At 31.8% G+C, this 15,295-nt stretch overlaps 1 protein-coding gene across 4 annotated transcripts; it reads right to left on the bottom strand.

Annotated features, from left to right (window-relative positions):
* Positions 1 to 3,023: 3,023 nt before the first annotated feature.
* LOC112800932 (protein IQ-DOMAIN 29) lies at positions 3,024 to 8,515 on the bottom strand. 4 transcript variants are annotated; one of them, XM_025843388.2, is made up of 7 exons: positions 8,003 to 8,515; positions 7,131 to 7,279; positions 6,670 to 6,948; positions 6,239 to 6,427; positions 5,997 to 6,077; positions 3,662 to 5,330; positions 3,024 to 3,342 (listed from the first exon to the last, which is right to left on the bottom strand). In XM_025843388.2, the coding sequence occupies exons 2-7, from the start codon at positions 7,227 to 7,229 to the stop codon at positions 3,311 to 3,313; spliced, it is 2,349 nt and encodes a 782-aa protein (XP_025699173.1). In that variant the 5' UTR covers positions 7,230 to 7,279; positions 8,003 to 8,515; the 3' UTR covers positions 3,024 to 3,310. The 4 variants fall into 4 exon arrangements, with proteins under 4 accessions (XP_025699173.1, XP_025699172.1, XP_025699174.1 ...); XM_025843387.2 differs by having other exon boundaries at positions 8,074 to 8,515; XM_025843389.2 differs by having other exon boundaries at positions 8,161 to 8,424.
* Between the last annotated feature and the right edge of the window lie 6,780 nt (positions 8,516 to 15,295).

Genomic DNA, 15,295 nt, shown 5'->3' with positions numbered 1-15,295 from the left:
ATTTCAGGTATATATTTTGCAGGCATCAAAGAAAAGTGTTGATTTATTTTTTAGTAGATTTAAATTATTTATTGTTTATTAGAGAATTTTGTGCATTAAAATTCTCTAATAATTTATTATTTATTTTGAGCTAATTTTGATATATTCTTATTTAACAGTAAAACAACATATAAAAATTTATTGGTGGGTCTAAATATTATTAAGTTATTTATGGTCACATTGAGTATATATGTTTGATTTATTGAAAAAAGTAGATTACTAAAACCAATTAATAACTATTTTAGAGTTAATATATTTAACACTAGCTTAAGAAAAAATAAATAATACATAACATATTTTATTTTTATTAATCAAATTATTATAATTTAAATTAATCTTAACAAAATAATTTAAAATTATAATTTCAATCTTATCACGTGCATAGCACGGGTTAATACACTTGTATCATATATATTTTGTGTTTCTTTTTTATTAGTTAATTTTCTTTTCCATTTTTTTGGTTATACCATTCACTCTCACTTTTAGATTAGATATAAAATACATGAAAATGTTGATTTTTTTATTTTTTTTACACTTTTTTTAATTTTTTATTTATATTCTTAAAAATAAAATTAGAAAATAAATAATATTATTTTTATTTTTTTAAAATATAAATAAAAATTTACTTTTAAAGATTACACTAGTTGCTTAGTATATATTAGTAGATATATAAACACACTCCCTGTTAAGAACCTTTATATATGTATATACACTAGTTTGTGATTTTTTTTTTGACAGGTAAAGGTAGCAATATTATTCATGAATACGTCTAGGCGTTCCAACGAGACCAAATTACAGATTTTTTGGGGTGCTTCTTCCATCCACACTGTGTTTAGAGTGATAAGAATCATATTTACCAATTCATAAGCTACCCTATTATCATTACTAATTTGTGATCTTTATGGGTTCATATGCAACAATTCTCTGTCTCTTTGGTAGTTTTCAAATCAGTCACAATGAATAGTATTTATAACAAATAATAAATAAATAAGTGAATGCATTTTTAACTTTTTTTTTACTAGAGTTGTCAATTATTTATTAAATTGTAGCAAGATAATTAGTTTTAACGTTTTGGATTTTACTTTGTAGTAATAGTTGGAACATCGATTTTATGTAAAGTAAAAAAATTCATAAAAATAAAAACTATATATAATTATTTAAAATTACATATATGTAATTATATCATTTTTTTGTCATTCCATATTTTTTGACTTTTTTAAAATAAATTTTTGTCTATATTTAAAAAATAAAAATAATTTTGTTTATTTTTTATTTCTAATTTTTTAAGAGTATAAATAAAAAATTCAAAAAGTTTGCATAAAAGTGTGAAAAAAATAACATTTTTATGTATTATGTATAATATTTTAAATAAAATGCATATTTACAAATATTTGGATAAAAATTTATATTATATAATAATATATTTTTAATAAAATTAGCTATTACAATATTTTTAATGTTTTAATGAATAATCTATTTTTTTAGTAATACAAAATAATTTAATTATTTTATATTTTATAATTAAAAATAATACTGTAAAGTAATTAATCTTAATAAATAAAAAATATTTTTGTATGTAGTTATATATTTTATATTTATTTATTTTAAAGTAAAAAATTACATTTATCATTTTTAAAATATTTGTATTAAAATGTATTTATATATATGTATATGAATATATTTTATATTTACAAATGTTGAGTTTGTTAAAAATAACAACAATAATTTGATGATGACTAACATTATAGTTTTGGGATGAAAATCCAAAAAGTGTTTGTGATGTGTGTGTGTGTTTTGTGCAGAAAACTAAAAACATACCTAATTACAAAAGCTAGTACTCATTTTCTTCTCTAGCCCGTTATTATTATACCAAAGACTCCAACCAAATACTCTCTTTTTTTCTCTTATGATTATGATCCAGGTTACTAACCCCTAATTAAAAAAGAAAGAGAACTTTAAAAAGAGGTGTTCAGAATAAGGTTGAAGCATTAAGGAAAAGTGAATCACAAAGTCTTCACATTGAAAAAGAAAGAGAGGAAAAAATCAAGATAGAGCCCCAAAACAAATCAAATAAAATGTTGATTCAGAAGAAAATCAGCACAGTTGTTGCCATTTTTGTGCATCTCTTTAACTTGTTGAAATTATCCTCTTCTTACATGCACCTATCGGATAAGAAGAAGAAAATGAAAATTGTGTATTTTTGCTACAAATCAAAGGCTAAAAATAAAACTTTGGGGCAAAGAATGGATCAATGCCTCAAATCTTTGAAGTCAAAAGAAAAAAAAAAAGAAAGAAAAGCATCTTTGAAGTCAAAAGAAAAAAAAAGAAAGAAAAGCAACCAGGTAAGGATATAAGCCAACTCGAATCACTGCTACTGCCTCATCTTTTCTCTACATTTAACCAAGCTCAAATTTTGAAAGCTTCACTCTTATTTAAAAAGATAAATGGCTAGAAATTAAAGTAAAGAGAGTGAACACACTGTATATGAATCTTCATAGAATTTTTGCTATACTTTTTTCTCCTTTATGGTTTTACATTGAGTTTTCTGTTTTTTAGTTTTATTATTTTTTATTTTTTATCAATGGAAAAAGACATTATGTGAGATATTAGAAAAAGTTAGAGAAAAAAGACGAGAGAAATCATGGAGAAAAGCCAAAAAAATATTTCGTATTCATGATCTTGAAAAGATTTCCTTACTAAGTTTGGTAAGTACTTAGTGATTAAAAGTCTAAAAAGTGAACCTAGCCAAATCAAGTTTGGATAAAAATTTGGCTTGTTCCAGATAGGATTGGATAGAATCCTAAGAAATTGGCAATTGTAATCTTTGTGAAAGATAGTAAAAATTCTGTCACAATTGTGATGGAGACTGGATGTAAACCACATTACATATGGTGGTTGAACTATGATATATGGCGGTATCATTTATATGGCGGTATCACAGAAGTAATTATACGTAACATCGTTGCTGAATATAGAGTTTGATCTAAAATAAACAAAGCTTTCTCAAATATAGAATAGTGTGAAACTCGGTTATAGTTTGAGCAAAACACATCAGCCAGGCCAGCAAGACCTGTTCATATCTGTAAATATATACTCAACAAAGAAATAGACTCTAATCACAAAATATATATCCCTTATGCATCTATGATCCTCAATAATAACATGAGTGAAAGAAATGCTGTAATATAAATCACCAATCTTTTCTGCTTTTTGATAAACTCTATTGTTTTTACCACCTTGAAGTATCTCTGATCTGAAAGATCATGTAAAATCACCTTCTCCATTGAGGTTGGATCAACTTATCTGAAATTTTACAAAAATCCATAGAACAGTGAGTAAAGTAAAAAACACCAGTACCAGTTTAAGCCATGGTTTGCTTTCATTTTCAATTCCCGTATTCTGTTTTCAATTTTGTTAATGATTCCATACCATGCATGCATTAGAAAACGCCTTTGAATACATTGGACTACTCACTAAAAAGGCAAAAACACAATCTTTAAACTTGGTTTTAAGAGTTTTTCCCATGCATTTTCAGTAGATTTGGGGGGGAGAGGACCCTCAGACCAGAGCTGTGACACCAGTTAAGAGTACAAGGAAAGACTGTAGATTCCAATGGGCTTACCTGTCACATCCCTTGAAGACGACAGGGATCTATCAGTCCTTAGTGCTCCTTTGCCGCTCAAGGCTACCAATCTTTCTGCTCTGGGAGAAAATGAACCTGACTTGCTATTAAACGAAGATGAAAGCGAATGCCTCCTGGTCATAGCATTTTTGTCTAACAGATCAGCAGCAAACCTTGGGGAGCCTTGTGGTCGTAGCTTAGCCTTTGCCGATTCAGTCGGGGCCATATAACTGGGCAGCCGTGGAGTGCTGTGTAACTCACTATCCTGATCACTGAAATTAGCAGGGAGGGAAGCTCTTCTCTGGCAATTGTTACCAATATAACCATCACCAGCATTCAAGTCCTCACCAGCTCCTCGATTTTCTGTATTTATACCATTTGTTATAGTAGTCTGCGAGACAGTAATAAGATCGTTATGCGGCTCAATATCATGCTTGCCTCCTGCTTTCTGTCCAATACTTTTCTCGGGATTGGACTCTTTGTTCTTGGACACTTTTAATGCTTTCCTTTTCTCAGAAGAGGCACTTGTGCCCTGCTCTGATACATCAGCAACAGTATGGTCTGAGATTTTCTTAGTGCTGTGTTTTCTTTTCTCATGGACAATCTCAGATCTATCCACAACAGTCTGAACATGAGATTTTTTAGGGTTACTAGGCTCCCTAACATGTTGATCTTCTTGTCCAATACTTTTTTCAGGATCAGATTCTTTAGGCTTTGAGACTGCCAAATCTTTCTTTTTCTCTGGTGTAGCATTTGTGCCCTGCTCCAATACATCACTAACAGTATGATCTGAGTCTTTCATAGCGCTGTGTTTTCTTTTCTCATTGTCACTATCAGCTCTATCTTCAGCATTCTGACTGACAATTTTTTCAGGACTACGTGGCTCATTATCGAGCTTGTCTTCTTTTTGTCCGAGACATTTCTCGGGATCAGATTCTTTAGGCTTTGATACTGTCGAATCTATCTTGTTCTCGGGAGAGGCTGTTGCGCCCGGATCGACAATATCATCTGAAACATTTTTACTACTGTGCTTTTGTTTCTCATTAACACCCTCAGATCTATCTACAACATTCTGCATGCAAGATTTCTCAAGACTATTCGGCTCAGTATCAGGATTCTCTTCTTCTGGTTGACCAAGACTTTTCTTTGCTTCTGACTCTTTAGACTTTGACAGTGTTGAATCTTTCATTTTCTCCGAAGAGGCGCTTGACACCTGCTCTGAAACATCAGCAACAGTATGCTCTGAACTTCTTTTAGTACTTTGTTTTCTTTTTTCAGTAACCACCTCAGATCTATCTGAACCATTCTGCAGGCGAGTTTTTTTCAAACTATTTTTCTCTGCTTCCTTTTGCGTATTTTCCTGAGCTGAAATTGATGGGCTGTTCAAATCCTTTTTCGGACGCTGTTTATATTTGTTAGAACCTGAAATTGTGCCATCATCAGCTTTCACTGTAGGGGATTTCTGTGTAGTTCTTTTGACTTGCTTCCTTTTAACTGCTTGATTACTGCAACTTTTCTCATCAGAGACCGGGTCAAGTTTCTTCTTAACACCCTGAAGAGGGGCCAAAAAGTACCTTGTCCAACGGTCAAGCCATTTCCAAGCTAAGTTAGGTTCATTAGGATCACAACTGAGAGATGATGGAACCACAGAGCCCGATGAAGCCAGAAGCTGAAACAGATCAGATGCATAATGAGTCTCTATCAAAACCAAACTTTAGGAAAAACTTAGTTTCAAACAACAATGATGAAAATGGGAAAAATGGAAAAACCTTTGCTATACCATTCGTGTACATAAATCATATCGATGAAAAAAACATTGGAGTGGACATCAGTTTTATTGTTTACAATGCAGGAAAAGATGGGCAGCTTGAGAATACTCAATACTGGATGTTAATTAAGAAACTTGAGTTATGTCTAAGAATACAGAGAATAGAAAATGTGGTGCAGTCAAGATCAAGAATATAAAAAACACCACACAAAACACGACCCAAAGAAAGAATGCTCGATACTATCACTGTTCTTTTATTTCAGAAATATTATCATACACCTAAGGAAGAGTAAACCGTACTGATTCAACCTCATCCTTCAGTTTCTGCTACTGCTCTATCTTTTTCTTATCTCCTTAGATATCAGGTTCTTAGATAATATTAAACTTAAATCTGTTTAGAACTTAGACACAGTCTCACTCTCACCATGACTTTTTGTCTCTCTCTCTTCCTCTAGTTATTGGACTAGCCTCTATCTTATCAATATTTAAGATATTAGAAGCACTTCAAGCACATCAGAAGAAGTTATATACTATATGTACATTCGACATCAAAATAACAGTCTCAACCTTGCAAACAAAGACACTTTCTGGCAGCTTCTCAGCCTGGGTAGATGTAGCCACGTGAATAGAATTTGAATTTTGGGCATCCTAACAAAAGTACATTGAAATGTAGTGAGTAGTAGAAGGGCAGGAAGAAAGAAATTCATTCATTCATCTTTTCATCTACACAATAACTCTATTTTGTAAATCACTAAAGCAGGTCTATTTTACGATAAATAAAAAATAAAAACAAAAATAAAAACTTTTACCTTACGAATTTTAAGGACTTCAAGCCCAATATCTGAATGCCTAACAATGTAACCACGAGCCAAAGCTTGAAACTTAACTATTCCCTTCACACAGTATAAAGCAGAAACAGCTTGTTTTCTAACCAACTGGCCACGGATAAGAGCTTGCAGCTGTATGATACCTTTGAGCATTTGAAATGTTCGACGAGCCTTCAATGAAGTTAAGCACGGGTCACTTGGAGCATTCACTAACCAATATATAGATTAACTTCCAAATGAAGATTCATTGCTTATGAAACCTTCATGTGATAGCTTATGTAGCAATTGTAATTGCACAGTTGCACTGGTTTAAGCAAAAATGTGATATCTTTGAAATGATTATTACCATCACACATTCAAATAAAGTGCTAAACTAGAGTAACAGAATTGTAACAGCTTACGAGGGCAATTACCTGATAGCCTCTGCAAGCAGCCTGGACTTTTATAGCAGCTTCTGTAAGCTTGGGATTCTCATGATCCCCTTGAGATCCGAAAGCACCATCAGCTTGTGGACACGACTCTCCACCCCCAGTTGAAAGGATATCCCTTTCAGTGGATGACTTGTTCTTCTCTGAAAGTACTCCATTATTAGCATTAGCTCCAGAAATTGGTGCCGATATCACCAAAGAATCCACAGTTGGATCGGACACAGATACCTCAGAAGAGCCCAGCACGTCATTCTTATTTAGTTTCTTTATAAAAGAATTGAAACAACAATTAGAACTCGGATAAAAATATTTCGAAATATAAGGACCTACAACAGGCATCATACTGAAAAATTCTTTCTTCCATGCGGTCTTTTCTAACAAAGACAACAGATATATCAAATCATAAACACCAAAAAAGAAAGGTACCAAAAACCAAATGTACTTACAGAAATATTATTTTTCTTTGAGGAATTAGACTTTGATGATGATTTCCTTCCCAAGATAAAATTCTTGATCCATTTACCAGGACTTCTTCCCTTCCCCATTGCAGTAGTAAAGATTAATGGTTTACAGAACAGAACTCAAGCATCAAAATCTGAAAGAAGCATATACAACTTAGCATCAATCACATGAGAAGTAGAAGTGCTAAAACTAAAACAAATTACCAAACACAATAAGTAGACAAAAAAAACAAGTCTAATTATCCTAACGCATAAAATAAGTAAAAGAAAAACGAAGTGCAAATCACCAATTAGCATTTTTCAGAACACTAATTCAATCATGGAAGGTTGTCAAATGATGTGTTTCCAATTAACATCAAAATAGTCCCAAAAAAAACAAATTAATGTCTGCAATGTCTAAATGGCAAACAGGTCAATTGAGAAACATTTAATGCAATTAATCTTTTAAAAACCAATTTGATATTCAAAAACATCTTCTCCGGACCAAATTCCGGATTTACTCCGAAATAAGTACATAAATAAATTTAAAGAAAGGAAGAAATACTACTTGTTTCAATGCATAGTCTAACCCAAATCCACTATGAACAAAGTATAATAATGGAAACACGTGTTAAAAGCAATTAAATTACATCTAGGTAGCAGTTATGAGCAGAAAAAAAATAAGGTGGCATGAATAAAGGAATTGAAAATATAAATGATATCCGAAACAAAGGTCAATTTTTTCACCTACTGCCAATTTATTGTTCAGTAAGGACAAGAGCTAGAACTACAAACCAAGATTCAAATGCAAACAAAAACGAAATAAAAGGAAAATGAATGGGATAGTAGAATTTCAATTAATTCTAAACAGCACCAACCAAGGGTCAACTTCACACTTTCACCTTCCTTAAAAGCAACACTAAAATCAGCTAAGAAATAAAAAACTCACCAAATCAAATAAAACAAAAACTAGAAAAACAAGATTGAAGTGAAGTAGTGAACAACAGAAAGGATAGAAAGGAAAATAGGATCAAACCCTAAGGGTTCCACAACAAGTGAAATGAGGTGAAAGAGAAGAAACAAGTGAGGAAATTAAATGGTTGAAATGAATGCATAGAAATGTGAAGTGAAGGGTGAGATTTGGAATGGGTGAAGTGTTTTTGGAGCAATAAAGTTTCGGTCTTTGGATACAGAAAGAGCAGTGAACTGAAAAAATCAGTATAGAAGAAAGAGAAAGAGAAAATGGCAGAGTGGCTCAAAAGCAGCGTCGTAGTCGTAGATTCCACTTACGAGGTTTCAACTAAGTAATTAGAATTTAGAAGTTTAGAACGTGCCCCCCTCTCCTTTTTTTTTCTTTTTCAAAAAAAAAAAAGAAAATTAATATTGAATTCATTTTATTCATACATTAACATTAATTAATAACTGCTAACTGGTAGCTTAATTGCATATGCTTGGTAGTATTGTGATAAGAATGTGTATGGGAATGTTCATTTATTATAAAGGTCTCATATTTTTAAGGATGAAATGCATTAAAAAAATTTAAAAATATAACCCTATTGTATGCATATAAATTTAAGAGGCTAAGCCTCTCCCAATGCACACTACAATAAAAATATTTTTCTTTCTTTTCGTATATATACTATAATAAATTTTCTTTTTTTTTGAGTATAAGCTGCAACATATATAATATTAATAAATATATATAATTTATTTTTATTATATTGAGATAATAGTATTGATGAATATTAATATTAATAATAAAATTTTCTATTTATATTTATTTATTTTATAGGGTAAAACACAAAAATAAACCAACTTCAGTCTAAAATTACACGATCTACCCAAATAAAAAGAAGTCACATAAATCTTCCATTTGTACGTCTCTATATAAATCAAATGAGTATAATTCAATTTAGCAACTCTCATACTCATTCGACTTAGGTTGAGTCGAATTACTATGAAATAATGCAAATCAAAACTTCCTAAGTCGATTTACACATGCATGCATTCTACCATAGTAAATCAAATCAATATAGTTCGATTTATGCATGCACATGACACTTACTAATTCGAATTGGTGATTACCCATAGTTTTGTGCATCCAGTAATTCGAAACAACCTGTTTCAATTTACCCATGCCTTTACTAATTCGAATTGGGTTGATTCGAATTACTACCAATGAGCGCCTATAGTAATTCAATTTGGCTCATTCGAATTACTAAAGGTTTTCTATAAATAGAATTCGAATTGAACTCATTCGAACTACAATTCAAAAATCCTACCCCACCAAATCGCAAAGAAACCTCAGTCCTAAAACTCGAACAAAGACTTCAACATTCGAATATTCTACTGATGAGGGATAATACAAATCGTCTTTATCATTTAGATGGAGTTGTCCATATTGTTGGTGTTATTAATGAAAAGGTTAGTGCGTACATTTTTTTTTCGGAAATAGGATTTAATGTTTTACTTTTTTTTCTCTTTTAACACTAGTCATTATTTATAATTATTAAATTAGATAGAGTGGTTAGATGAGTGAGTTATTAGTTTCTAGAGATTTGATAGAGCAAATTCTAATTTGGATAGTGATGACAAATAAGTAGAAGAGTATAAGTAGTAAAGATAATGGGTGGTGAAACTTAGTTAGAGTAAAAGTAGTGATTGGAGTTTATGTTGTGATTTGGGTTGTTGTTAAAAAAAAATGGGTAGTGACTTGCTGTTTTACTTAGAATTCATGTGACGTCTACATTAAGTCAATTTTTTTATTAATGTTAAACTTATTTTTATTAGGCCCAGTTTAATGAATATATGATGTTATTTTGTGTTTGAACGCGTAACATTATTTGGTTGCGTACAAGTGGTATCCTTTGGATTAAAAGATGCATTAGTTGATATTGTTATATAAATATGTTTTGATGTGGTAGTAAGAGACAATTTCTTATGTTGATTATGTAGCCCCACCGATGTATCACGAGTATGAGACGGCGGCAGGGCATGCACCTGGATGAGAATATCGTTCTGTACTTCTAGATGGCTGGTTTATACTATCTTGCGAGACTGAACAAGACTTAGTTTAGGTTGGATGAGCCATTGGTGAGTGCATTTGTGGAGCGATGGCATCCGGAGACGCACGTTTCATATGTCGTTCGAGGAATGCATGATTACATTGCAGGACGTGACGTACTAGTTAGGGCTACCGCTTGATGGACATTACGTCAGTGGATGCCTGACAGAGTTTGAGCGATACATCGAGGGTGGTTGTCCAGCTTGGGTGTGGTACAAGGAGCTGCTGGGTGTTTTGCCTCTTGCGAACTGCATGGACAAATTCATGGTAAGATGCAGTTGGATGCAGAACACATTCGGAGAGCTTCCTAATGGCGACGACAATGCCACTGTTAGGAGGTATGTTCCTATTGCACCACCTTCTCGCACTAAAATGGGACCCCAAAGAAAATTAGGGATATATGTTAGATATGATTCTCCCACTATAGTGAGGTTATCTTGAGATACAAACTGAAGATATATTTAAAGCCTGATTTACAGATTGTCATTTTGATGAATCAAAATTTCTAACATTAGGAGGAGAGAATAAGCTTCCTGAAAAGGAACTTAATTGGAATACATCATCCTTGATGCATTTAGATCCTCGATCAGGGCAATATGAACTAGAACTTCAAAAGATTATACATTTACAAAGAATAGCAACTGAATTACCTGATGCATTTTCTTATATGAAAAAGATAACTAAATCCTATATACCATCTGAAAATGCTCCAATTCGAATTGATGTCCCAGTCGGATAAATGGCCACCAAAACAAATTCACATCAGAAGCGTGGTAGGCCTGTCAATTCCAAAGACAAAAATTATCGAAAAAAAGAGGTAAATATTATTCCTATTGAAAAAGATAAAGACATAGTAAAAACACCTGTAATTGTCCAAAATTCTGATATAGTTTTGACGTCAGAAGACATTCAGGTACCTGAAAATTGTGAGAATGATGAGATCTCGATAAATTATGTCTTTACAGGAGAAAAATAGGATCAAACTAAGATAATTGTCAATGAAATATTTACATATAATGTGGCATTAAATATCATGCATGAAAGTAAGGATCTTGAGCCAAGAAAAGTCGAAGAATGTAGACAAAGGAATGATTGGCCAAAATTGGAAGAAGTTATAAAGGCAGAGTTAGACTCACTTGCAAAACATGAAGTTTTTGGACCTGTAGTTCATACACCAAAAGATGTAAAACCTGTTGGATACAAATGAGTATTTGTGAGAAAATAAAATGAGAAAAATAAAGTTGTAAGCTACAAAGCTCGACTTGGTGTCGCAAGATTTTTTACAAAGGCCTGGTATAGATTATGAAGAAATATATTCCCCTGTAGTAGATACAATAACATTGTATTATTTGGTCAGTTTATCCGCATACCATAAGCTACATATGCATCTAATAGATGTGGTAACAGCCTATTTATACGAATCATTAGATCGTGATATCTATATGAAAGTTCCTGAATAACTAAAGATATCTAAACCATCCAATTAATATTTACAGGGGTTATACTCAGTCAAATTGCAAAGATCTTTATATAGTCTAAAGCAATCTAGATGAATGTGGTATAATCGTCTTACTGAGTATCTGGGTAAAAACGGATTTAAGAATGATGATATCTGTCCATGTGTTTTCATAAAGAAATCTGCATCTGGATTCATTATAATTGATGTGTACGTTGATGATTTAAATATCATTGGAACCCCTGAAGAGATTCCAACAATTATAAAAGCTCTAAAAGAAGAGTTTGAGATGAAAGATCTTGAAAAGACTAAATTTTGTCTCGACCTGCAAATCGAACATACAAAAAATGATATCTTTATTCATCAAACAACATACACAAAAATTTTTTTGAAGAGATACTAAATTTTGTCTCGGCCTGCAAATCGAACATACAAAAAATGATATCTTTATTCATCAAACAACATACACAAAAAATTTTTTGAAGAGATTTTATATAGATAAGTGACGAAGGAAAAATGTCGGTAAAGATTTTCACAAAAATATCGCGTTGCAAGTATAGTTCTAAACCAAAAATTAAACCTCAATTAATGTTTAGATTGTTTGTCACAAATAAAAACCCAATAAAATTAACCGAAGTATTTAAACCTCAAGTCGTCTCTCAAGAAATTGCAGGGAAGTGTAGTTTATTATTGGTTATGAGAAAGTATATTTTTGGGGGTTTTGAAATAGGGAACAAGAAAATATAAATTGTGAGAAAAATAAACTAATAACTAAGAAAGCTCCTAGCAAGGATTGAGAATTAGAAGTCTTATCCTCATTATCATCGTCAATTGTGATGATAAATGTGAATTGCCTTCACTTAGTTAACCTCTAACCAATGGAGGAAGGTCAAGTGCATACAATTAACTTGAGTTCATAAATCCTAGTCGACTCATAGTGAGAGACTAGCTTTAGTGAAATTCAAGCTAACCAGTAATCTTCAGTCACCAATCAACAAAAGACTTTTGACAATTTAAGAGTCTCCAAATTACTCAATCTAAGCTAAAAATACAAAAATCTAAATAAAAGCCTGGTAAAATTGCAACGATAATAAAATATAACAACTACCAATTGAAAAAAATTAACAATGACAACCAAAGAAAGCAATAACAACCGGAACATATAAATTGCATTAACAAAGATCTAAAGTGTCAAGAGTGCATAAACATAGGTATAACAAAGTGAAGGAAATAACAAGTAGAATTGAAGAACAAATGTGCTAGAACAATAAATTGCAAGGAATTGTAAATAAAAATAGAAATTAAATCTAAATCTAAAAAGAAATTGGAGTAGAAACCCTAAAACCTAGAGAGAGGAGAGAGCCTCCCTCTCTAGAATTCTACATTTAAAAACCTAAAATTGTGTGAATGAAAGTGAGTGATTCCCCCCTTCCATCTCGACTCTATAGCCTCTTGTCTAGGTTTTCGGGCCTGAAACTGGGTCAAAAGCAGCCCAGAAATTGCCCCCAGCGAATTCTCGCAATTGAGGCACGTGACGTTGGTCACGCGTACGCGTCAGCCACGCATACGCGTCACTGAACGAATTTCTGGTCACGTGTATGCGTCATCCACACGTACGCATCACTTGCCTGCTGCACCGGTCACGCGTACGCATTGTCCATGCGTGCGCGTCGAGGTCAGGTTCCCAAAACTTTAATTTCTTGTGTTCCTTCTACGTTTGCATGCTTTCTTTCCATCCTCTAAGCCATTCCTGCCCTCTATAAACCCTGCAAACACTTAACAAACATATCACGGCATCGAATGGTAATAAGAGAGGATTAAAAATTAGCAAATTTAAAGCCTAAGAAGCATGTTTTCAATCATAGCACAAAATTAGGAAAGAAACTTAAAAACATACAATTTGCATGAATAAGTGTGAGAATAGTTAACAAAATCCTCTCAATTTAGTACAAAATAAACCATAAAATAGTGGCTCATCAATAAGTCACATCCCTTAAGTACCACAATGATCATAAGATTTTTGGATGTGAAAAATGATAAATTTCGTCCTTAAAGAAGAAAATGAAGATATCCTTGGTTCTAAAGTACCATATCTCAGTGCCGTTAGAGCACTAATGTATCTTGCTAATAATACACGCCCTAACATATCATTTGCGGTGAATTTACTAGCAAGGTATAGTTCATCTCCAACCAAAAGGCATTGCAATGAAATCAAACAAATTTTTTGATATCTTCATGGAACAGTTGATATGAGTTTGTTTTATCCACATGAGTCCAAGTCACAATTAGTTAGTTATGCAGATATTGGATACTTGTCTAATCCACACAAAGAAATATCTCAAAAAGGATACCTATTTACATATAGTGATACAGCTATATCATAGACGATAGCAGCAACCTCCTCTAATCATGCTGAAATACTAACAATACATGAAGCAATTGCCCCGAGTGTTTTTGGCTCAGGAGTTTGATCCAATATATTCTGTCATCATGTGAACTGATTGATCATAAGATAGCTCCAACTGTCCTATTTGAAGATAATACAACATGCATTTCTCAACTTAAAGGTGGATACATCAAAGGTGATAGAACAAAGCATATTTCTCCCAAATTCTTCTTCAGTCATGATCTTCAAAATCAAGAAACAATTGATATCCAATAGATCTGCTCAAGTGATAATCTGACAGATTTATTTATAAAGTCACTTCCAAAATCCTCCTTTGAAAAATTGGTACATCAAATTAGGATGCGCTAATTTCGAGATATTAAATTATGTCGACAAGAGGGGGACTGTACTCTTTTTTCTTTGGTCAAATTTTTTTTCATTAAGTTTTTCTTGACAAGGTTTTTAATAAGACAGTCTCCATCACAAAAGATATTATACTCTTTTTCCTTCACTAAACTTTTTTTCTATTGAGTTTTTTTTAGTAAAGTTTTAACGAGACATAATTCTAAATGGGTATCCACAGGAGAGTGTTGTGATAAGAATGTGCATGTGGATGCTCATTTACTATGGGCGGCTCATGTTCTCAAGAATGAAGTGCATTAAAGAAATTTAAAAATGTAAATCTATTGTATGCGTATAATAGGAGGATAAGTTTTAAGCAATACACGTTACAACAAAAATACTCTTTTCTCTTTTTATATATATGTTACAATAAACTCTCTTTCTTTTTTGGAGTATAAGTTACAATATATATAATATTAATATTTTATTATAGTGAGATAATAGTATTGATAAATATTAATACTAATAGTAAAATATTTTATTTGTATTTTTATTTATTTATTTTTTTCAGTTATTTATTTCACAACAGATAGTTTATACTTTATAATGACGAATAAAAAATACTAACAATTTAGGGAAGATTCGGAAGTACTACTTTCAAATTGAAGGTATGGTGCCAACTAGATCTATTGCATTAAATTTATACTTGTTTATTATAGTCTTCTGGCACTATAATTAAATTTATAATTGTTGTAAGAGAATGAACAATATATATAGAGAGTGTAGTTTAATGGATTTATTTGGACCTTTTAATAATAATAAAAATTATTATAAATTAAAAGAAAACTATTTAAATAGCATTGAAAAGTTTATTTTGCTAATGAAAATACCCTTAAAATATACGAACAACAAATAAGCACCCG

Source organism: Arachis hypogaea, chromosome 5 (genome assembly GCF_003086295.3).
Source record: "Arachis hypogaea cultivar Tifrunner chromosome 5, arahy.Tifrunner.gnm2.J5K5, whole genome shotgun sequence".
NCBI classification, from domain to species: Eukaryota; Viridiplantae; Streptophyta; class Magnoliopsida; order Fabales; family Fabaceae; genus Arachis; species Arachis hypogaea.
The sequence above is the reverse complement of the archived record's forward strand: the minus strand, read 5'-3'. Positions and strand labels throughout refer to the sequence as shown.

What these genes read in the sequence shown, in the direction of transcription:
- LOC112800932 (XM_025843388.2), bottom strand. Translation starts at nt 7,229, where the DNA reads ATGGGGAAGGGAAGAAGTCCTGGTAAATGGATCAAGAATTTTATCTTG. An exon ending in AAGTCCTTAAAATTCGTAAG is followed by an intron (nt 6,078 to 6,238) that starts GTAAAAGTTTTT and finishes TACTTTTGTTAG; the next exon opens with GATGCCCAAAATTCAAATTC. An exon ending in GTCTTCAAGGGATGTGACAG is followed by an intron (nt 3,343 to 3,661) that starts GTAAGCCCATTG and finishes GTAAAATTTCAG; the next exon opens with ATAAGTTGATCCAACCTCAA.